Source organism: Salarias fasciatus, chromosome 18 (genome assembly GCF_902148845.1).
Source record: "Salarias fasciatus chromosome 18, fSalaFa1.1, whole genome shotgun sequence".
Classification (NCBI taxonomy): Eukaryota; Metazoa; Chordata; class Actinopteri; order Blenniiformes; family Blenniidae; genus Salarias; species Salarias fasciatus.
This window is the reverse complement of record NC_043762.1, coordinates 1,865,110-1,888,239: the sequence shown is the minus strand read 5'-3', so window position 1 is coordinate 1,888,239 and position 23,130 is coordinate 1,865,110. Positions and strand designations below refer to the sequence as shown.

Genomic DNA, 23,130 nt, shown 5'->3' with positions numbered 1-23,130 from the left:
CGAGCGTTAGAGCAAGTCACCGCAGCCCTCCAGGGACAGATTCAGGAGATTAATGGAAAACTGAAGAACCACAGACAAATGGAAATGGAGTATTCACAAGTGAAGCAGGAAAGGGATGAAAAGCTGGAGGAAAATTACAAACTGCAGATAGAAATGCTTGCCCTCTGCCAGCAGTATGAAAATGCACATTCCTGTCTCAAGGACTGCAAAGAGCTGAGAAGAGAGATGGATGAGCTGTGCGACCAGACAAGAGGTCTTGAACAAGTGTACGAGCGCTTGAGTCAGCAGGTGGGAAAACTCTTATCTTTGGGACATGACTATCTTCACATGAAGCCTCCTGAAGAGACTGCCCCTCAGGACATCTCTGGGCTCTGCGACAAAGGTGAAGAGATGAAGACAGCGCTGCAGAAGTTCTGCAGCTCTGAGGACAAAGACAAGTTTGTGTCAGCAGAGGAAGAAGAAGAACAAGAGGGCAACGACCCTCAGTGTTACGACACGAACTGCGGTCGAGGCACACTCAGCGCCTCAAGTACTCCTCAGGTTGCACCAGTGATCGCCATGCCTCATTCAAAGTGTGACATGGGCTCTGCCTTCGTCCAGACACAGCAGCTCAACGCTGCCATGGCAGACACCTTCCTGGAACACGTGTGCCTGTTGGACATCGACTCTGAGCCCACCACCGCACGTAACACCGGCATCATCTGCACCATCGGGCCGGCCTCTCGATCTGTGGACATGCTCAAGGAGATGATCAAGTCTGGAATGAACATTGCTCGCTTGAACTTCTCCCACGGCACGCACGAGTACCATGCAGAAACCATCAAGAATGTGCGTGAGGCATGCGAGAGCTTCGAGCCCGGCAGCATTCAGTACAGGCCCATCGGCATTGCCCTGGACACCAAGGGCCCAGAGATCAGGACCGGCCTTATCCAGGGAAGTGGCACAGCTGAGGTGGAGCTGAAGAAGGGCAAGATGATCAAGCTCACCCTGGATGACTCTTACCAAGACAACTGCAGCGAAGACATCCTCTGGCTCGACTACAAAAACATTACCAAAGTGGTGGAAATCGGCAGCAAGATCTACATTGACGATGGACTCATTTCTCTGCAGGTCAAGGAGATTGGTTCCGATTTCCTCAATTGCCAGATTGAGAATGGCGGCACTCTGGGCAGTAAGAAGGGTGTGAACCTGCCCGGAGCCGCCGTGGACCTGCCTGCTGTCTCCGATAAGGATATCAAGGACTTGCAGTTCGGTGTGGAACAGGGAGTCGACATGGTGTTTGCCTCCTTCATCCGCAAAGCCGACGACGTGCACGCCGTCCGGGCAGTGCTGGGAGAGAAGGGCAAGAACATCAAGATCATCAGCAAGCTGGAGAACCACGAGGGTGTCCGCAGATTCGATGAGATTATGGACGCCAGCGACGGGATCATGGTGGCCCGTGGCGATCTGGGTATCGAGATCCCCACAGAGAAGGTCTTCCTCGCCCAGAAGATGATGATTGGTCGCTGCAACAGGGCTGGCAAGCCCATCACATGTGCCACTCAGATGTTGGAGAGCATGATCAAGAAGCCCCGACCCACTCGTGCCGAGGGTAGCGACGTAGCAAACGCCGTCCTGGACGGAGCCGACTGCGTCATGCTGAGTGGCGAGACTGCCAAGGGAGACTACCCTCTGGAGGCGGTGCGCACACAGCACATGATTGCCCGCGAAGCCGAGGCAGCCATGTTCCACCGGCAGGTGTTTGAGGACCTGCAGCGCTCCACGCCGCACTGCAAAGATTCCGCCGAGGCCATTGCAATCGGCGCAGTGGAGGCCTCCTTAAAGAGCTTAGCCTCAGCGATCATTGTGCTCACGGGCTCCGGAAGGTCCGCCCACCTGATCTCCAGGTACCGGCCCCGCGCCCCCATCCTCGCCGTGACCCGTAACGCCCAGACAGCCCGCCAGGCCCACCTGTACCGCGGCATCTTCCCGGTCCTCTACACCAAGCCCGCCGACGACGTGTGGGCCGAGGACGTCGACATGCGCGTCAACTTCGCCATGGAAGTGGGAAAGGTCAGAGGCTTCTTCAAAGAGGGCGACGTGGTCATCGTCCTGACCGGCTGGCGTCCAGGCTCCGGTTACACCAACACCATGCGCGTGGTCCTGGTGGTCTAAGTGGCTACGCTGTCTCCATCTCCACCTCATCTGTCTTCCATAGCGCTCCACAACACGACTCTCCTCCCTTCCCATCCAACACCCGGGCCAACAGACTCGACCCTTAAACAGTCAGGCACGTAGGAAATTATAAAAGAAGTGGAGTTCAGTATCCGTGGCCCAAAAGCCATGTCGGATGGGAGTGGAGCCCTGCTCGGAACGATTCCACATAACGTTTCCATTCCTCTCACGTCGAGTCTCTTCATTCAAAACAAGGAAGAGGAAGAGGAAGAGGAAGACAGTCTCTAGTTCAACAAAGAGAAAGTGGGAGCAGAGGAAAAAAAAATGCTGGAGGAAGAGGAAGACAGTCTCTAGCTCAACAAAGAGAAAGTGGGAGCAGAGAAAAAAAAATGCTGGAGGAAGAGGAAGACAGTCTCTAGCTCAACAAAGAGAAAGTGGGAGCAGAGAAAAAAAAAATGCTGGAGGAAGAGGAAGACAGTCTCTCGCTCAACAAAGAGAAAGTGGGAGCAGAGGAAAAAAAAATGCTGGAGGAAGAGGAAGAAAATCTCCAGCTGATGCACCCTGGCCAGAAAATGCTGTATTTATTCACTCAGACACTGGTGTAATTAAGTCTATGAGTGAATGCTGGGAAACTGGGAAAAAGTAGCTACAACCACAAGAAATGAGAGAAAAAGTGACACAACAAGCTTGAAAAAAATGAAATGTCTGGAATTTCTAAAAGAAAGAGAACAAGAGGTCCACGGCACTCCGATGTTCTCAATATCTCAATCTCCAGCTCAACAAAGAGAAAGTCGGAGCAGAGCAAAAAAAAATGCTGGAGGAAGAGGAAGAAAATCTCCAGCTCAACAAAGAGAAAGTGGGAGCAGAGGAAAAAAAAAATGCTGGAGGAAGAGGAAGAAAATCTCCAGCTCAACAAAGAGAAAGTGGGAGCAGAGCAAAAAAAAATGCTGGAGGAAGAGGAAGAAAATCTCCAGCTCAACAAAGAGAAAGTGGGAGCAGAGGAAAAAAAAAAATGCTGGAGGAAGAGGAAGAAAATCTCCAGCTCAACAAAGAGAAAGTGGGAGCAGAGCAAAAAAAAAAAATGCTGGAGGAAGAGGAAGAAAATCTCCAGCTGATGCACCCTGGCCAGAAAATGCTGTATTTATTCACTCAGACACTGGTGTAATTAAGTCTATGAGTGAATGCTGGGAAACTGGGAAAAATAGCTACAACCACAAGAAATGAGAGACAAGTGACACAACAAGCTTGAAAAAAATGAAATGTCTGGAATTTCCAAAAGAAAGAGAACAAGAGGTCCACGGCACTCCGATGTCCTCAATATCTCAATCTCCAGCTCAACAAAGAGAAAGTGGGAGCAGAGGAAAAAAAAAATGCTGGAGGAAGAGGAAGACAGTCTCTAGCTCAACAAAGAGAAAGTGGGAGCAGAGCAAAAAAAAAAATGCTGGAGGAAGAGGAAGAAAATCTCCAGCTGATGCACCCTGGCCAGAAAATGCTGTATTTATTCACTCAGACACTGGTGTAATTAAGTCTATGAGTGAATGCTGGGAAACTGGGAAAAATAGCTACAACCACAAGAAATGAGAGAAAAAGTGACACAACAAGCTTGAAAAAAATGAAATGTCTGGAATTTCTAAAAGAAAGAGAACAAGAGGTCCACGGCACTCCGATGTCCTCAATATCTCAATCTCCAGCTCAACAAAGAGAAAGTCGGAGCAGAGCAAAAAAAAATGCTGGAGGAAGAGGAAGAAAATCTCCAGCTCAACAAAGAGAAAGTGGGAGCAGAACAAAAGGATGTCAGAGGAAAACGGAGACAAGCTGTACCAGCCTGATGAGATGGGGTCGGGGTCAGATCCTAGAGAGTAACAACCAGGACACAACCTGACCAATCAGGGGACAGAGGCAGCAAACATAGCGTGAACAGGACGCCTCACAGACATGATGTGAGAGGAGCAGAGTGGAACCATCACCACTTCCAGCGCATGCAGAGTCAAAAAGGGATTCAAAATAATGTACAAGCAACACTGGGAAAAATAGCTACAACCACAAGAAATGAGAGAAAAAGTGACACAACAAGCTTGAAAAAAATGAAATGTCTGGAATTTCTAAAGGAAGAACATAAATATGGTCAGAAAAAACTCTTCTTCTCCGAGTGACGTAACTGGAAGAGACAGACCGTTTTCACGGGTATGGGAGGGGCTGCCTCTCTGAGCAGGAGGAAAATAAGGAAAGCTCAAGCACACAGGCACAAAGGAAAAACCCGCTTGGGAGGGGGGGGGGGGGGTGCTGAGTAAATAACTATATAACAAGGTTGAAACATGCAAAAAGTGAATTTTGCATGATGCAGCCCCTTTAAGGATCACGTGAAACCCATTCCTTTATTTCTGCATGTCCCAAATAAATAAATAATTCAAATCAAAACTCATTTGAGCTGCTGTTGCCTTTCTATCATTTCTAACTCATCCCTTTCCATCCTCCTCTCACTGGATAGTTTTCTCTTTTTCACTATATTCTCTGCCAACACAGAGATAACTGTGTGATGATCCCAGTTTGAGAACTGTGGACATTTACTGCAATACATTCCTTGAATTCTTAATGTCCAAAAATAAATAAATAAATAATTCAAATTGTAACCAGGGTTAATGACCCCGAAGTTAATTATTTTGTCTGTTCTTGTATATTTCTGATTTCCCATTGATTGTTCAAAATTAGTGCTTCAAGTTGGTCACTAGGTGTCAGTAGAGAGCTGTCATTGTCCCTAGAAAGAGATTCTGGTGCACGAAAAAAAAAGGGTGGGAGTGGCTATCTCACTGAGATCCGCCATCTTGGTTCTCTCCCCTGGCCTGCGCCAGACTATTCAGACGTTTTTGAGCAGAAGCTTTGATTATTTTAGACAAGAGATAAGATTCAGATTATTTGTGTGACCGAGATCGACTCCAGGACTGCAGGAGTTGACCAGATGCACCAGACCCCCATTGAACCCCGTGTGAACAGATGTCCCGGCTGGTTTTTTTTGGATCCCGTTCAGCGACCCCATTCTTCAGAGCGTGCCACTCTGGGTGATGTCCATCTTCGTCCCCTTCTTCATCGTCTCCATCCCCCATCTCCACCATCTTGGGCCATCCCATGGACACTCGTTTTAAAGGGGCGGTAGGATTTTTCTGAGTGCACTCAATAGTTTTTTTCCTTTATTGGTTTTCTGGTTTTGATTGCCTGGCCGGCCAGTGTGTATTGGACATTTATCTTGACTGAAACAAGAAGATGTGGGTGAAATGATTATTGTAAATAGTTGATTCTTTTGTTGTTCCTTCAATATATTTTTTTGAACTGCCAATTGTTGTCGTGTTTGAATGAAGGACAGAAGGTCCAGTTAAATAGATAAAAGAAATTTCCAACCAACCTCCCTCCCGAACCTAGACCACACCAAAACCTGGTGCAGACACGAGGGGAGGGTTACAAAATCAAAACTGATTTCAGCGACTGTTGCCTTTCGCGGACTGTGAGGACTCTGTCAGAAAATGTAACCACTACAGTACAGAAGAGAAACCATTTTGTTATAATTTACCCTGCAATTTAATAATAATTCAGCTCAAAAATATGTGGGGTGTTTTTTTATTTTGAGTCCAGAGTGGAGCAGTAGAAATAAGGTATCAGTGACAGTCTGTGAAAAATACAAGCTACATTTTTTAAATCACCCATCCATCCATCCATCCATCTTCAACCGCTTATCCAGGGCCGGGTCGCGGGGGCAGCAGTCTCAGCAGAGATGCTCAGACTTTCTGTCCCCAGACACTTCCTCCAGCTCCTCTGGGAGGATCCCAAGGCGTTCCCAGGCCAGCTGAGAGACATAGTCTCTCCAGCGTGTCCTGGGTCTTCCCCGGGGCCTCCTCCTGGTGGGACATGCCCAGAACTCCTCCCCAGGGAGGCGTCCAGGAGGCGTCCTAACCAGATGCCCGAGCCTCCTCAGCTGGCCCTCTGGATGTGGAGGAGAAGCGGCTCTACTCCGAGCTCCTCCCTGGTGGCTGAGCTCCTCCCCCTGTCTCTCAGGGAGTCCAGCCCCCCTACGGAGAAAGCTCCTTTCAGCCGCTTGTATCCAGGATCTTGTCCTTTCGGTCATGACCCAAAGCTCAAGACCAGACGTGAGGGTGGGAACGTAGACTGACCGGTAAATCGAGAGCTTTGCCTTTCGGCTCAGCTCCTTCTTCACCACAACGGACCGATACAACGACTGATCACTGCAGACGCTGCACCGATCCGCCTGTCAATCTCACCTCCGCCCGCCCCCCACTGTGAACAAGACCCCAAGATACTTAAACTCCTCCACTTGGGCCAGAGTCTCTCCACCGACCTGGAGGGGGCAAGCCACCTTGTTCCGGTCGAGGACCATGGCCTCGGATTTGGAGGTGCTGATCCTCATCCCTGCCGCTTCACACTCGGCTGTGAACCGCCGCAGTGCATGCTGTAGGTCCAGGTTCGATGAAGCCAACAGGACAACATCATCTGCAAAAGCAGAGATGAAATCCTGTGGTCCCCGAACCGGACCACAGAACACCACTCGGGTTCAGATCAGGGAGGCCGTGTGATCCAATCACCCCCCTCCAGGTCTCACCGTCGCTGTCCACGTGGGCGTTGAAGTCCCCCAGTAGAACCATGGAGTCCCCAGTCGGAGCACTGTCCAGCACCCCTCCCAGGGACTCCAAGAAGGCCGGGTACTCTGCACTGCTGTTCGGCCCGTAAGCCGAGACCACAGTGAGGCACCTGTCCCCGACCTGAAGGACCAGGGATGCGAACAACACCTGGCGCTGAGCTGTGGGGCTATAAGCAAACCCACACCAGCCCGCCGCCTCTCACCGCGGGCAACGCCAGAGAAGTGGAGAGTCCAGCCCTTCTCCAGAGGAGGGTTCCAGAGTCCAGGCTGTGTGGAGGTGAGTCTGACTATATCTAGCCGGCACCTCTCAACCTCCCTCACAAGTTCAGGCTCCTTCCCCCCCAACGAGGAGACATTCCATGTCCCTAGAGCCAGTCTCTGTGTCTGAGGATCGGGTCGCCGGGCACCCTGCCGTCGGCTGCCACCCAATCCACACTGCACCCGGCCCCTACGGTTCCCTCGGCGGGTGGAGCCCACCAGAGGATAGAGGAATCATTCCCAAAAATAACCACTGACCAAATCTATGGCGTACATACAAGAGATTCAGCCTCATGATGCAAAGACCAGATAGAGTGTTGTGGAGAGCAGTCGTTTTTAAGACCATGGTCTTGACTTGGTCTCAGTCCCTTAAAGGTGTAATACTGGATTGTCTCGAAAAGACGAAGCCAAACGTCTGTTACTCACTTTTTGAACAACACGCATTTACCAGACCATCCGCCCGGCTCTCCTGCTTCTCCCAGGGAACGCCTATCAATGGCGGAAGCGTGCGAGCACGTCCTCATCTTCTCCGGGCGTGCACGGCTCTGTTTACAGTTTCTGCGATCGGCCTCGCTCATAAAGCTTGTTTTCCGAAAAAGTTACAGTTTCATTATGTCAGACTCGCCATCGGTAAGCACTAGCTGAAACGGAGGCTCACGGCTACATAAACACTCTGGATGCGCAATACGTAGAACGTGATTGGGAGCGAGCACACAACGGCTTGAGGAAAGCAGCTCGTCAGAATGACTGACAAACAGACCCACCAGTTATTTTGATGATCCACCCGGAACTCAAAGCAAATAGAAAATCCTGTATTACACCTTTAAGTGTTGGTCTTGATTTTGATTCTTGATTCTTTCGTCTTGTCTCGAGCTTCCATGCTCGATGTACAGTCAGACACTCGAGGTCAAGCTGTCCAGTGGAGTTTTCTTCCGGTTGAAATTTGTTAGAGGTATGATCCATGTGAAATCTTTTAAGTGAAATCCTTTCGTTTTATTTGGAACAAACTAAAGTTTTCATGCAACATAGGGAATGTCATCTGAGAAAACTGAAAGCACTCCAGTCAACCAGAAACACACAGTACATTTATAACTTCATGAAGACGCCCTCGTCTTCCTCCTCCCTCATCGTCTTCCTCACAACAAGGATGAACCGGAAGTGACAGAGAGCTGAAACAAAGCTCCAGAAACTTTACAAAAGTTCACTTAAAACTAGAAACATGGCGGAGACTTGATTATTTGTACTTTTCACGAGAAAGAAAAACACATTCACTGTGATCAGGAGACAGTTTCAGGTCCCAAAACAATGTCTGTCTCCATGACAACAGCACAAATTCTGTAAACAATGGGGGGCGCTGTTGGATGTTTTTGGAAAGAAAACACATAAGGAAAGTTCCACCTGAGGAGCGCCGTTGTCGTGGAAACAGGCCCCCAAAATGCAATCAAAGGGCTGTCATCATTTCATGACCTCTCGGCTGAATCTCCACTGAACTCAAACACAAATCACTTGAATCCAGATCACTTTGGACCATTTCAGAGTTTGGATTCATATAAATGACAATATGTTCATGAAAAAAAATACAATAAATGACAGAAAACATTTTCATATTTAAAATCATCAACAATAGAGTACCAAAATATGTTTTTTTTCTAACATTTCAACTCATGGGGTTTGATTTTGTTCATAATATTTCAAATAAATTAAGAATTGATGATAAAAAAATGTTGCACGTTGCCTACAACAAAAACTAAAAGTAAATATCACGTTTCTGGCTTCTTCATCAAGGTGAATATTGATTTATTAGACACGTTTCACCGTGCCGGTTACATGTTAATGCAGAAAATGAAAGTAAATACTCTGAGTATCTACACATAATGTTCAGCAGCAGGGAAGCAGTCACCAGAGGGGCTGTGGAGCAGGAAGTTGCAGACCCCTGAGGTGGTGTCCGGGCCTTGCTGCTCTCCAGAGACGATGGCAGACCTCCAGACTCAGGATTCACAGGCCCTGCTCCTCTGGCGCCTTGTGTCCACTCTATGACCAAAGAGAAAGACCATCAAGCAGAGATCCTGGTTATATCAGCGCCCATCTGCAATAGCAAACGCTTAAGCTCCATCATGCTGACTTTATTTGAATCATTCATTTCATGCCTCACACCTCTAAGGCTGACGGTCGGTCATGGTAACTTATATCACCAAAATATGAAAGATGGTTTCACTTATTTCACACTCGTGTTCACAACATAATTCCATCTGTGTTCGTCAATAGTTCTGATGCCTTCGGTGAATAATCAAGAAAATAAAGTAAAAACACTGAATTAGAAGGTGTGTGCAAACATTTGAAGGAATGGGAGTCAGGAGAGAAAATGTCCTGACACTGAACTTCTTGCTCTTTAAATTCTTCCTCTTATTCAGGTTTTGTGGAAATAAGTCAAGTTTCTTTATCTGTGGCGAGCTGACAGCTCTAATGTCGCTCTTACCTGCAGAACAGAGACGGAGCTGTGTGAGCAGACCGGAGCGGAGGACGGCTGGAGGCTGACGGGCAGCGGGGGGGTCTGGGTGCTGAGGGGGGCCACGAGGGGCGACAGATGGAAGGAAGGGTCCTGACGGGTCTGACGGGGTCGGGAGGCGGAGGTGTCTGACTCGGGGGGAAAAAAGGCTTGATCGTCTCTGAGCTGCTGGAAGTCGGAGTCTGCTGATCGGTCCGAGGGGGAGGGCGGAGCCGAGCGGTCCCCGGGGGACGCAGAGGAGGGGAGGGTGGGGGTTAACGTCATGGTGCTGTAGGAAGGCGGGACCACGGACATGTGACTCTGAAGAAGCTGCATGATGGCCCCGATGTTCGCTGACATGCCAGACTCCAGCCTGCAACACAGACACCATCTATGGGATACAGATCAGCTTCCACGGTGTGTGTGTGTGTGTGTGTGTGTGTGTGTGTGTGTGTGTGTGTGTCCTTTAACTTTATTAGATGAAGTCAACTTTTATTTTCTACAGAGAAACAGGAAGTGGTTGGGTGTGACGGTGGATGAGAGTTTGAGCCCACCTGCTGATCTGCTGCTGCAGGGCCTCCAGTCGGTCGCCTAAATCCACCTTCTGCCTCCAGGAGACGACAGGCGGAGGAGAGCAGGGGGGGGTGGTGGGGCTGGAGGGCCAGTGGGAGGTCCGGGGGGGAGGAGGAGGGCAGAGTGGAGAGGGGGTCCTGGGGGGCTCTGCGCTCCAGAGCGGACAGACGCCGGAGTCTCCTGCAGGTGAAGCAGGTATTGAGCCGAGTGTGGCGTCGTGCCGGTGATTCAGATCGTCTCTGAACGTTTACCGCCTGTTCTGTGGGACTCGTCCTTGCAGCTGGAGCGGCCCCTGGTGCTGCAGGTCTGGACGGGACTGGTTCCCTCTGGATCTCCCGGGTGGGCCTCCTCACCGGAGAACACCGGGCCGTATCTGCACACACTCTCTCTTACAAACTGCTGCTTCCTCATTCAAGAGTTGACAGTTTGGTCAGTTATGTAAAAATCATGGCCTCAGATGAAAAGAGAAAGCATGGTCACGATTATTTAAAATGGAGACACTAAACTTTTTAGGACGTGAATAACAAAACATACAAGATATGTTGATGCTGGTCTGGTTTGCTGCTGCCGCGGTGCTCCCACTGCTTCCTCCTCCATCCAGACGCCGCTCTTTGACCCCTCATGGAAACGCTGTCCCCTGCAAACACACACAGCAGTGAAAATACACTGTGATGACGGTGATGTGGTCCGTCTCGATATTCAACTCAATGTCACTTAATAAGCCACGGATGTGAAAAAAGGAGCATTTTAGACGAGCAGGCCGGAGTCCTGACCTGTGTGAGCGGAGGACAGTTTGTGTTTGTGAGGCCGGCTTCCTCCGTCACCGTCGTCTCCGCTGAGAAGACTCACAGCGTCATTATTCACCTGCACAGGAGCACCAGCACGGGAACAACGTGGTCATTTGCCACAAACTACACAACCTTTGGGTCAATATTCACCAGGTTCACTCAGTTAATACCGGAAATAATCCATCAGGACTGCACTAAGCAGAATCAGTAACAAGCAGGGTGCAGCAGGTGAAGACAGCAGAGGGGCTTTGATTGACTTGACCATCGTTTATTTCTTGTTTTTAAAGAAATCATGAATTAAAAAGCAGCTTGAATGAAAAAGTGGAGTTTAAAACGAATGAATTTGTCCCTGCAGAAGAAAGGATGCCTTTCAAGTCAAGATCACTGAAACCTCCAGCAGCTTCCCTGACAGACAGTCTGATGTGTCCAGCAGGAGGCGCCGGTGAAACATACATCTCTCAGGTTGAAGGTTATTTCCAGGTTGGACCAGAAGTGTTCACAAAACTCAGGATACATATCCAGAACCTGCAACACAGACACCGACCAGAGTGAGCTGCACTATTGAAATAAAGAAAAAAACCTATGGGCAGTAAAGGCTGCATATAAAAACGGATCCCTGCATGTTTTTTTGTCTTTGTTTAACACCTTCTTGTAATCTTTTACACATTTGACTATTGGATCAATTGATTTCTTTATGAAACTCAGTTTTGTTTTATTTCATGTTATTGTTATATAGCCCTGTGTTCCATGCTGACTATATTATGCCGTATAAATAGTATCAGGATTTCATTATCCAGCTGGTTCCTCTCTGCTGCAGCAGCCCCACAGCATCAGTCAGTCACCTCGTCAAACAGACAGTGACGGTGACGGTTCAGCGCAATGCTCAAGGGCACCGAGTCACAGCTTCCCAGAGCGACGCGAGTCTCCGAAACACCAGAAACAGTCACTGCATTTATCAGCGGTTTCTTCAGAGAGAAATGAAGTCACAGAGAGAGTCGAGGTTGAGGAAAGATCTGACTCCTGCAGACGTGTTCAAGTCCTGACTGAAACCAAACGTAACATTCAAATCCATGAGTACAGCCTCTGCGTGCGGAGGCTACTGACGCCACCACCCAAACACACTCCGGCCGGACTGCGACAGCTGTTACCTCCAGCACATCTTCTCTTTGAATCTTGTGCAGGTCGCAGTAGGTCAGAGCTCGGACGTCAGCGCTGGACTTCCCAGGCAGTGAATACAGATTGATGGGTTCCCCAAATATGTCGTTCTTACCTGGAGCAGGAGAAACGGTGGATGTGTTCAATTTGACTTTCATGGCCTGCTGGAGCTGAACCCACAATCTCAAAACCAACAGATTATTTCAACAAGACAAATTCATGTATCCACAGACTGAGAGAACATACAGCCATACCCAGGATAGCGAGCACCACGTCTCCTCTGAGGATCTCGATGGAGCCTCTGGAGATGAAGTAGAGCGCCGATATCAGGTCTCCGGCGTGGACCAGAGTGTCTCCTGGAGGGGCGTGGGTGGTCTTGAACCGCATAGCCAGGGCCCGAAGACAGCCCTTAGTAGATCCTGGACAAGAGCAAAAACAAGTGCGTGGTCTTTTTTACAGCTGAATTCAGAAACATTTAGAGATTCATATACTTGTCGCTTCATTTACGACCTTTGAAGGCTTTACAGTTCTGCAGCAGAGTCCTGTTGAGGTGGAGACAAATGTCTGCCTGCAGGCACTCTGGAAAGCCTTTCAGCACCTACGAATGTAGACGTCAGAGACAGAAGGTTAACGTCTCGCTTCATTTTGATTCAAAGACCGTCTGAGCCTAACAGGCTTGGATAGCTTCTCCAAAGACCAGTCAAATCCAACTCACTGCATTCATGTCGATGCCGTTGGTGTAGGACCAGGCGTGCTGGAAGTACTCCTCCAGCCGCTGCCGGAGAGGATTGGGAATCTGGTGGAAGCGGATGAACTCTCGAACCCTCATCATCTGAGCGTGGTAACGGGCCGTGCCGGAGTAAAGCCTCTGGATGATGGCGGACACGTTTCCAAAAATACTGGCATACATGAGAGCTGCAGGAGAGACGCGAGCGCTGGATCAGTCAGCTGCTGCAGGCACAGGGGGGTCTGCTGAGTCCACAACCCCAAAATATGAGGAGGAACCACTCCAACACCCTCCATGAAATCACCTCCAATCAGCATGATGCAGATGGAGAAGATCTTCTCCGAGTTGGTGTTTGGTGAGACGTTTCCGAAGCCCACGCTGGTGAGGCTGCTGAAGGTGAAGTACAAAGCCGTGACGTATTTATCCCGAACGGAAGGACCCGAACCCAGCACCGAGTCATTGTACGGCCGCCCCAGCTGGTCTCCCAGGTTATCCAACCAGCCGATCCCGGCCGACGTGGCCCGCTCCACGTTACCGATGGCGTACCTGAGGCCGAGGAAGCAAACCGGTTCACCGCCAGGGAGTGAAACACACGAGTGAATGCGCTTGGCTGGTGAGGTGGAGCGATGTACCAGATGCAGGCCAGCCAGTGGGCGATGAGGGCAAACGTGCACATGAGCAGGAAGAGGACGGCGGCGCCGTACTCTGAATAACGGTCCAGCTTCCTCGCCACACGCACCAGCCGCAGCAGCCGAGCCGTCTTCAGCAAACCGATCAGAGTGGTGGTCTTTAAGGAAAAGGTCCAGATGACAGAAATCATCCCGTCCTCTAAAGTCTTGTGCTTCTTCTCAGTATTCTTGACCCGCCATCACTGTTTTTCACCCTGCTCATACCTCTCCCTCGCCACCGGCCCGAACCACTTCCTCTCCAGAGCGCGAGATCAGAAGGTCGAAGGGAATGGCTGCCACCATGTCGATGAGAAACCAGCCTTTGAAGTAGTGGACGGCGATGCGAGACGACTGACTCACCACCTTTCAACAATCCACCACAGACAAACAGCAAGCCTCATTTTCACTGCAGGGACACGATCCTTTAATACATCTACAGAAAAATCCAGTTAGATCTCAGCTGTGAGGAGAGCACAGGATCTGAAGTGACTCGGACAATCGGATCAGTTCACCTCATCATTGGAGTTGACGTATGTGGTCCTGAAGTTGATGATAATGTCGACAATGAACATGATGTCCACGATGAAATCCACCACGCTCAGCGGAGAGCAGGAGTAACCGCAGCTCTGCATGGCTGCCTCCTCCTGCTCACTGAGCACCAGGAAAAGGAGGAATCCAGACAAAGTGGAGAAATCAAACCTGTTAAAACGCAGCTTCATCTTCAAGCGGTTGGAGGCTGGAGAGAATCTGGACCCACCTCAGCAGAAAGGTAGCAGAGTACGGTGTGAATATGGCGGTGTAAATGACTAAAAGCAGAATGACCCAGTCCCACACCGCTTTGAAGGGACTGTAGTGAAGGATGGTCCACTTCTGGATCCTCGGGGTCTGGAGCTTGTACTCAGGTAACACATCAGCGCCCAGAGAGAGGACCTGCACAGCTCAAACGGCCACAGAGTTTACACTCAGGTAAACACACTTAAGAGGAGCTTCTCCTGGCCAAAAGGCCGCATTTCAAGACATTTCTAATCTTCCTTGAAGTTTCTGGTGGCCTCAGGGCGGTTCCAGGCCCTCGGTGAAGGCACTGATGTGAGAGGGATATTTGAAAAAGTGTGTGGCGCATCAGCTGGACCAACCTGGGTGACTTTTTCTGTGACGTGGTGCGTTCTGTCCATCAGTTTGCAAGGTCTGATTTCCCCATCGGGCAGAGTCACGTAGGCCTCAGTCTTGGTGTCCAGTAAGCTCTGAGTCATTTGCTGAATCCGTACAAACGCCAGGAAAGAACATACCAAACATCAGAGAGAAAGTTCAGCATTTTCACTGACAGCAACAAGACGAGCGTTTGAAAATTCTACACAGCATGGTTGTGCTCTCCTTGACTTTGTAAGATTCATTCTCAAACTTTAAAAGGACAGAATCTTGTTGGGAGAAGTTGAAGTCAAGCTCCACGCTCCCAAAGCATTTCATTTAAACAGTACTTGAATGGCTCTGACTGGTGTGTGTACCTGGCTGTTTGTCCGGCAGCGCAGATCAGAGTCCGACGTCCCGACGGGAACGCTGCTCTTTCTAATGGTTACCATGCCGACTGAGGGAGAGCACAGCCTCAGTGTTTTACTACTGACGTCATTCAGCTCAAAGGGTAAAATTACTGCATTCTGCGCAGTGGTAACTGCTGATGACAGTCTATTGAATGAAGTGTGTTTCCTCTCACCAGGGACAGCAGCTTGACCAGGGCCACGGAGAGTGACTGAAGGTCATGCATACGACCTCTGACCTCTGTGAAGATCAGAAGCAGGCCAGAGAGGCCCTCAGGGCCCAGACAGCCAGTGGCCATCCCAGAAACTCCCACAGATTCACACATGTACCCTGACCAGTGTGTGCTGTGCCTCTGGAGGTGGGGTTACCTCTGAGGAGCGTGGGCGGAGGCCAGCGGCAGCGCCACTGTCGGGGGGGCAGAAGCCGGGGCGGCAGCGGCTCTACCTGCTGCCCTGGTGTCCACCGGCACCCCACAGCCTTCCCCTTTATCTCTGTTCTTCCCATCACCCTCGCTCCGTCGCCTGGCAGGGCGGGAGTCGTGGGGTCTGAGCGGCGGCTCCTCGTCCTCGTCCTCGTCCTCCTCGCTGTCCCACAGCATGAGCTCGGCTGCAGCCTCTCCCAGCTGCTGCCTCTCAGGGAGGGACAGCAGCTTGTCCAGGGCCACGGACTCGTGTCCCAGAGGAAGGAGGTCCGGGTGGGGAGCGCCCAGCTCGCTGTCCTGTGACAGGACCCCCACGCTGGGGTTGAGGGAGCGCAGGAGGCGGCGGAGACGTCGACGTCGAGCTGGACGGCAGACGGAGGGAAAACATGGAGAAGTTACTCTACAGGCTGAAGAATGAAAATACAGATTGATTGGTTCAAATATTTAACATTACTCTTAGCTTTACCCTGTCATTCTGATATTTTACCTTCAATACTATTTATTCTTCTCTTTTCTGTGTAGAGCTACAGCTCATCCAAATTGGAAATGGTGGAAGAATTAGAAAAAACCAAGGAGATGAGAAGACTCATGAGGCAGTGTGGGAGAGTGGCGAACACTGTCCACACTCCTGGAGTGACAGCAGAGTGTTTGGAGCGTACCTGAGGTCAGCCAGGGGATCTGCAGCACTCTGCTGAGTTCCTGAACCGGAGAGCTGCTGGGTACTCTGGGATCAGTGGGAAGCTCGAAGTTCAGAATGAACATGATGACCAGACCGTCTTCATTCTTAACTGGAACAACATCGATCGCACACTGGAAACACACTCCTTGTGGTGAGAGAACAAATGAAAAACATCCATCTTTTTATCCATTTTCACAAGACATTAAGAGTTATTGTTTAGGATTGCTGCCATTTTTCATTTTTCTGTTTTTCCCGGGAGGGAACTCAAAACTGAGAGTGATTCCTGCACAGTTCATTTACTGAGACTATTTTAAAAAAGCAGAAGTTAATCTGACTATAAAAATGTGTCCCTAACTTGCATGAATGATGGAATAAACACTTGTATCAGAAACAAGACAACCAGACTGGCATATCTAACAGCCTCGGATCACATGTTAGCGTCTTACAAACAGTGTGTTGCTTTGGTCTCTATGTGGCTCATCGGACTTGTTGTCATCACAGGTTCCATCATTTCGACATGCAGATCAGGTTCAAACAGGAAACAGTCTTTCTTCTGAGACACATTCAGAGCATAAAATACACAGCAGAAACAGAGCTAAAAGCTGTGAGACTGGAGACAACACACACACACACACACACACACATATATGTGCATAAAAAAGTTACAGCGTGCACATTTGCAAACACAAATTCAAACTAAAATGAATTAAAAGGTTCAAACAGTGTGCTGTTGCTTTATTTGTGGAGATATTTGAAGTTCAGCAATGTTCTCTGTGGAATTCATCCAGCTGAGAGATAAATGTCAGTCAGGTTTTGACCCCATCACAGTCCATGTAAACAGCACATGGGGCTATTTCCTACAGTCGGAGCTTCATGCGTATGTCAGCCCCGTCAGTTGATGGGGTCACATCTTACGCCATAAAAACTGAGTATTCCAGTTACCACATTCAGTTTTCATGTACACCAGAGGTGTCAAGCGTACGGCCCGCGGGCCGGATCAGGCCCGCAAAAGGATTTAATTTGGCCCGAGAGATGATTATGTCAAGTACATATGAGCTGCAATTTTTCAATAAACTGCTGTTCTAAATGTGTCCACTGGATGGCGCAACAGCAATTGTGTTCTGCAAGCAAACTGTTTATACCAGGGCAGAGCAAGTCGGTTGAGCAAGAGCCAATCAGGTGAGCTCCTTTGTATTTTGCCTGCCAGATTCTACCTTTACCATTATATGCTTTTTCGCTCTCATTGCCTCAATTTGAGTTTGTGGAGATGGTGCCAATGTCAGGTACAACAACATCCGATGATATTTTCACCGCACTCGTCGGCGCCCTGGACAGGGTGGGAGTGGATTGGTCCCGCTGTCAGCCTGGCTACGGATGGTGTGCCCTCAATGATCGGGAGAAAAGCAGGTGTTGTGACAAAGTTCAAAGAGAAAGTGCAATCTGCAAATGGAGGACGTGATTTTTGGACTTTTCACTGTATTTTGCAGCAGGAGGCTTTGTGTTGCAAGTCATTAAACATGGATCACGTCATGAAGGTGGTCATCCAAACGCTGAATTTCATCCGATCCAGAAGGCTGAATCACCGTCAGTTTGACAGCCTTCTCAAAGAGAAAGACCACATCTATGGCTTGCCATACCACACTGAGGTAAGGTGGTTAAGCCGAGGTGCTGTGCTGAGGCGTTTCTGTGACTTACCAGAAGAAACTCATCAGTTCATGGAAAGAAAGGGCAAACCGGTGTTAGAATTTCATCCTGAAGAATGGATGCAGGACCTTGCATTTATGGTGGATGTTCCCGAGCTCCTGAAGAACTTGAACAAACAGCCACAAGGGCGCAACAAAGTTGTCACACAGTATTACGACAGCATCCGCTTTCAAGTTGAAGCTGTCACTGTGGGAGACGCAACTCTCCGGTGGCGATGCGGCGCACTTCCCCCGTCTGAAACGTGTGTGCGCGAGCCAACGTGTCGCGGACATGAAGCGGTTCAAAGATAAAATAACGGGACTGTTGCAGGAGTTTGAGCAACGTTTTCAGATCTTTGGTGAACTGGAGAAAGACTTCAAAGTGTTTTGCTCGCCATTCACCGTGAATCCCTCTGATCTGCCCGTCAACATCCAACTTGAAATAACTAACTTGCAGTGCGACTCAGATTTGAAGGGCAAATTTGCCGCAGTCAGCTTGGAGACATTTTACCAGAACCTCTTGCCAGGTTGCCCCAACTTGACATCCCTCGCTGCAAAGCTGTTGTCCATGTTTGGAACCACATCTTTGTGAGCAGGTTTTCTCTATAATGAGCATTAATGAAACAAAGCTGTGCTCAAGGCTCACGCACAGCCTCTTGAATCACATCCTGAAGCTGGCTGTCACTCAGAATGAGACGCCTGATATTGATGCGCTGGTGAAAGCTGAAAGACGCCAGGTATCAGGAGTCAAATAAACAATGCAACCCCACTTAAACTGCTGCCCGAGACACCTTTATACAGTTTTGTGAATCGCTGAGGCATTGTGTGTTTGTGTGTTACTTGTCCTCAGAATATTTAAATAACTTGATGGGATTTATGCTGAATAGTGATGTTGTGTTTGCACTATTTTGGACGCACTGACCCCAGGCTCCAGCTTTATGTTCATATGTTTTTTATGTTGTGCAATTTTTTTTTTATTGTATTTTATTGTTTTGCACATTGAACCTATGTATGATTTGTGACTGTGGTTCTTGCACTTGTTTGGGCAACAGAGTTTTATCATTTTTATCAACATTTCTGCCTGAGAAATAACACCCTGATATAGTTCTGTGGTCTGTGATACTGTTTTGGTTCTGTGAATCGCTGAGGCATTGTGTGTTTGTGTGTTCTTTGTCCTCAGAATTTTGAAGTAACTTGAAGTTTTTATGATTAATGCCAGTGTTGTGTTTGTCCTACTTTGGACAGTATTGAAACAAAGAAAACAATCTGAAGCTGTTGTTTTTAAGTTACATACCATGATTTTGCTGGTCCGGCCCGCTTGGGATTAGATTTTACTCCATGTGGCCCCTGAGCTAAAATGAGTTTGACACCCCTGATGTAAACGCTGTAATGGGGTCCTCTGATGGGAAAGATCTTAACGTGGTAGAGAGGCGAGCCTGTAAACACAGCGAACGCCAAAAAGTCTTGTTCTGTTCTTGAGGAAACAGAAGCCATCAAAGAACAGAACAGAGCACTGAGTGTCCAGAAGGAGGCGCTCCACAGCCAGCTCACCAGCACCCAGGAAGCCCAGTACAGGTACAAACAGCTGAAAGCTGAGAGGGAAGCGGCCAGCAGTTTAAACAAGCTGCTGAATAAGCAAGTGCAGGAGCTCAGCAGCAGACTCCAGGCTCAGATAGCCTTGGAGGAGAAATGCAGGGCTGCACAGAAAGAGAGAGATCAATTCCTGCAGGCCAACCAAACTCTCCAGGAGCAAATCCAGGAGGTGTGCAGCAAACTGAAACAATCAATCAATCAATCAATCAATCAATTTATTTTTGTATAGCCCAGTATCACAACAACAGTTGCCTCAGAGGGCTTCAAGATGTTACATTTGTCGGTAAAAGTAAAAACAGTGAATAAGCATAATGGTAATATGTCAATATTTACAGTAACGAGACAGAACGAAGCAACCACCGCCTTCGACCCTCACATCCGGCAAGAAAAAACTCCAAAAACCCAGTGGGAAAAGAAGAAATCTTGGGGAGAACCACAGTATGGAGGGATCCCTCTCCCAGGGACGGACAGCTTTGGCAACAGCTAGCATGAGACAATAAGAAGTAAAGCCTAGGACAATGTTGAGGACAGTTCGTTGGACGGTCCAGCACAAGAACCACGGATCCCAGCAGTAGAACCGAAGCCAGTCCACGGGCAGGACCGACAGGGGTGTCCTCCCGGTCCGGACGGAGCTTGTTCATAGGCCTTCGTAATAGTGGAGTCAGCAACTGAAACTGGAGAAGACTCCCCCTCGAAGGGGGGGACAGCAGGTGAAAAGCAATGAACGGACTAAAGGGAATAACATTCAGACATTAGAGGACAGGGCTCAGTGCACCGTACTTCCCACAGCATTCTAGCTCCTGGGGCAGCTTTGTGGATACTTAACTGTTTAAACTAGTATTTAGTTAGTATAGTTTAGTTTAGTTTAAATTAGTTTGGTTTAGTTTAATTTTGTTTAGTGTAATTTGGTTTGGTTTAGTTTAATTTAATTTAGTTTAGTTTAGTTTAGTTTAGTTTAGTTTGGTTTACTGTAGTTTGGTTTACTGTAGTTTGGTTTGGTTTACTTTAGTTTGGTTTGTTTTAGTTTAGTTTAGTTTAGTTTAGTTTGGTTTACTTTAGTTTGGTTTGGTTTGTTTTAGTTTAGTTTAGTTTAGTTTAGTTTAGTTTAGTTTGGTTTAGTTTAGAATCCCTAGCTGACCTGATCATAGGCTGCATCGAAGAGAAACGTCAAACACAGAAACACAGAAACACAGAAAAGCTCTGGAAAAGGACTACAAGGCAGCAAAGGCGGCAACTCGAACCCTGAGAAAACGAAATGAGACTCTGGGGAAGACAGCTCGAGACCTCCGGCTGGAAGTCTCCAAGCAAAATTACTTGGAGGAAAAATGCAAACGCAAGAAGGAGACAAACCGAGCGTTAGAGCAAGTCACCGCAGCCCTCCAGGGACAGATTCAGGAGATTAATGGAAAACTGAAGAACCACAGACAAATGGAAATGGAGTATTCACAAGTGAAGCAGGAAAGGGATGAAAAGCTGGAGGAAAATTACAAACTGCAGATAGAAATGCTTGCCCTCTGCCAGCAGTATGAAAATGCACATTCCTGTCTCAAGGACTGCAAAGAGCTGAGAAGAGAGATGGATGAGCTGTGCGACCAGACAAGAGGTCTTGAACAAGTGTACGAGCGCTTGAGTCAGCAGGTGGGAAAACTCTTATCTTTGGGACATGACTATCTTCACATGAAGCCTCCTGAAGAGACTGCCCCTCAGGACATCTCTGGGCTCTGCGACAAAGGTGAAGAGATGAAGACAGCGCTGCAGAAGTTCTGCAGCTCTGAGGACAAAGACAAGTTTGTGTCAGCAGAGGAAGAAGAAGAACAAGAGGGCAACGACCCTCAGTGTTACGACACGAACTGCGGTCGAGGCACACTCAGCGCCTCAAGTACTCCTCAGGTTGCACCAGTGATCGCCATGCCTCATTCAAAGTGTGACATGGGCTCTGCCTTCGTCCAGACACAGCAGCTCAACGCTGCCATGGCAGACACCTTCCTGGAACACGTGTGCCTGTTGGACATCGACTCTGAGCCCACCACCGCACGTAACACCGGCATCATCTGCACCATCGGGCCGGCCTCTCGATCTGTGGACATGCTCAAGGAGATGATCAAGTCTGGAATGAACATTGCTCGCTTGAACTTCTCCCACGGCACGCACGAGTACCATGCAGAAACCATCAAGAATGTGCGTGAGGCATGCGAGAGCTTCGAGCCCGGCAGCATTCAGTACAGGCCCATCGGCATTGCCCTGGACACCAAGGGCCCAGAGATCAGGACCGGCCTTATCCAGGGAAGTGGCACAGCTGAGGTGGAGCTGAAGAAGGGCAAGATGATCAAGCTCACCCTGGATGACTCTTACCAAGACAACTGCAGCGAAGACATCCTCTGGCTCGACTACAAAAACATTACCAAAGTGGTGGAAATCGGCAGCAAGATCTACATTGACGATGGACTCATTTCTCTGCAGGTCAAGGAGATTGGTTCCAATTTCCTCAATTGCCAGATTGAGAATGGCGGCACTCTGGGCAGTAAGAAGGGTGTGAACCTGCCCGGAGCCGCCGTGGACCTGCCTGCTGTCTCCGATAAGGATATCAAGGACTTGCAGTTCGGTGTGGAACAGGGAGTCGACATGGTGTTTGCCTCCTTCATCCGCAAAGCCGACGACGTGCACGCCGTCCGGGCAGTGCTGGGAGAGAAGGGCAAGAACATCAAGATCATCAGCAAGCTGGAGAACCACGAGGGTGTCCGCAGATTCGATGAGATTATGGACGCCAGCGACGGGATCATGGTGGCCCGTGGCGATCTGGGTATCGAGATCCCCACAGAGAAGGTCTTCCTCGCCCAGAAGATGATGATTGGTCGCTGCAACAGGGCTGGCAAGCCCATCACATGTGCCACTCAGATGTTGGAGAGCATGATCAAGAAGCCCCGACCCACTCGTGCCGAGGGTAGCGACGTAGCAAACGCCGTCCTGGACGGAGCCGACTGCGTCATGCTGAGTGGCGAGACTGCCAAGGGAGACTACCCTCTGGAGGCGGTGCGCACACAGCACATGATTGCCCGCGAAGCCGAGGCAGCCATGTTCCACCGGCAGGTGTTTGAGGACCTGCAGCGCTCCACGCCGCACTGCAAAGATTCCGCCGAGGCCATTGCAATCGGCGCAGTGGAGGCCTCCTTAAAGAGCTTAGCCTCAGCGATCATTGTGCTCACGGGCTCCGGAAGGTCCGCCCACCTGATCTCCAGGTACCGGCCCCGCGCCCCCATCCTCGCCGTGACCCGTAACGCCCAGACAGCCCGCCAGGCCCACCTGTACCGCGGCATCTTCCCGGTCCTCTACACCAAGCCCGCCGACGACGTGTGGGCCGAGGACGTCGACATGCGCGTCAACTTCGCCATGGAAATGGGAAAGGTCAGAGGCTTCTTCAAAGAGGGCGACGTGGTCATCGTCCTGACCGGCTGGCGTCCAGGCTCCGGTTACACCAACACCATGCGCGTGGTCCTGGTGGTCTAAGTGGCTCCGCTGTCTCCATCTCCACCTCATCTGTCTTCCATAGCGCTCCACAACACGACTCTCCTCCCTTCCCATCCAACACCCGGGCCAACAGACTCGACCCTTAAACAGTCAGGCACGTAGGAAATTATAAAAGAAGTGGAGTTCAGTATCCGTGGCCCAAAAGCCATGTCGGATGGGAGTGGAGCCCTGCTCGGAACGATTCCACATAACGTTTCCGTTCCTCTCACGTCGAGTCTCTTCATTCAAAACAAGGAAGAGGAAG

The 23,130-nt window shown here is 49.4% G+C and overlaps 3 protein-coding genes across 3 annotated transcripts; 2 read left to right on the top strand and 1 right to left on the bottom strand.

The window, feature by feature from the left end:
• Positions 1-490: 490 nt before the first annotated feature.
• Positions 491-2,289, top strand: LOC115405175 (pyruvate kinase PKM-like). Its single transcript, XM_030114665.1, has one exon. The coding sequence runs from the start codon at positions 559-561 to the stop codon at positions 2,152-2,154; it is 1,596 nt and encodes a 531-aa protein (XP_029970525.1). The 5' UTR covers positions 491-558; the 3' UTR covers positions 2,155-2,289.
• Positions 2,290-9,052: 6,763 nt separating this feature from the next.
• On the bottom strand, positions 9,053-15,584 carry LOC115405376 (potassium voltage-gated channel subfamily H member 2-like). The gene is made up of 17 exons (XM_030114942.1): positions 15,355-15,584; positions 14,944-15,016; positions 14,587-14,706; positions 14,211-14,383; positions 13,966-14,104; positions 13,679-13,816; positions 13,418-13,572; positions 13,090-13,331; positions 12,774-12,973; positions 12,569-12,656; positions 12,313-12,477; positions 12,052-12,173; positions 11,357-11,428; positions 10,889-10,979; positions 10,097-10,295; positions 9,534-9,915; positions 9,053-9,088 (listed from the first exon to the last, which is right to left on the bottom strand). Exons 1-17 carry the CDS (start codon positions 15,582-15,584, stop codon positions 9,053-9,055), a joined length of 2,625 nt encoding a protein of 874 aa, XP_029970802.1.
• Positions 15,585-21,201: 5,617 nt separating this feature from the next.
• On the top strand, positions 21,202-23,000 carry LOC115405171 (pyruvate kinase PKM-like). Its single transcript, XM_030114661.1, has one exon. It carries the CDS (start codon positions 21,270-21,272, stop codon positions 22,863-22,865), a length of 1,596 nt encoding a protein of 531 aa, XP_029970521.1. The 5' UTR covers positions 21,202-21,269; the 3' UTR covers positions 22,866-23,000.
• The last annotated feature ends 130 nt before the right edge of the window (positions 23,001-23,130 follow it).

Coding starts and splice junctions, on each gene's coding strand:
- LOC115405175 (XM_030114665.1), top strand. CDS start 559: ATGCCTCATTCAAAGTGTGACATGGGCTCTGCCTTCGTCCAGACACAG.
- LOC115405376 (XM_030114942.1), bottom strand. CDS start 15,584: ATGCTGTGGGACAGCGAGGAGGACGAGGACGAGGACGAGGAGCCGCCG. Junction 12,974..13,089: donor CTGCATCATGCTGATTGGAG/GTGATTTCATGG, acceptor TCTCTCCTGCAG/CTCTCATGTATGCCAGTATT. Junction 12,174..12,312: donor CGTGGTGCTCGCTATCCTGG/GTATGGCTGTAT, acceptor CTCCTGCTCCAG/GTAAGAACGACATATTTGGG.
- LOC115405171 (XM_030114661.1), top strand. CDS start 21,270: ATGCCTCATTCAAAGTGTGACATGGGCTCTGCCTTCGTCCAGACACAG.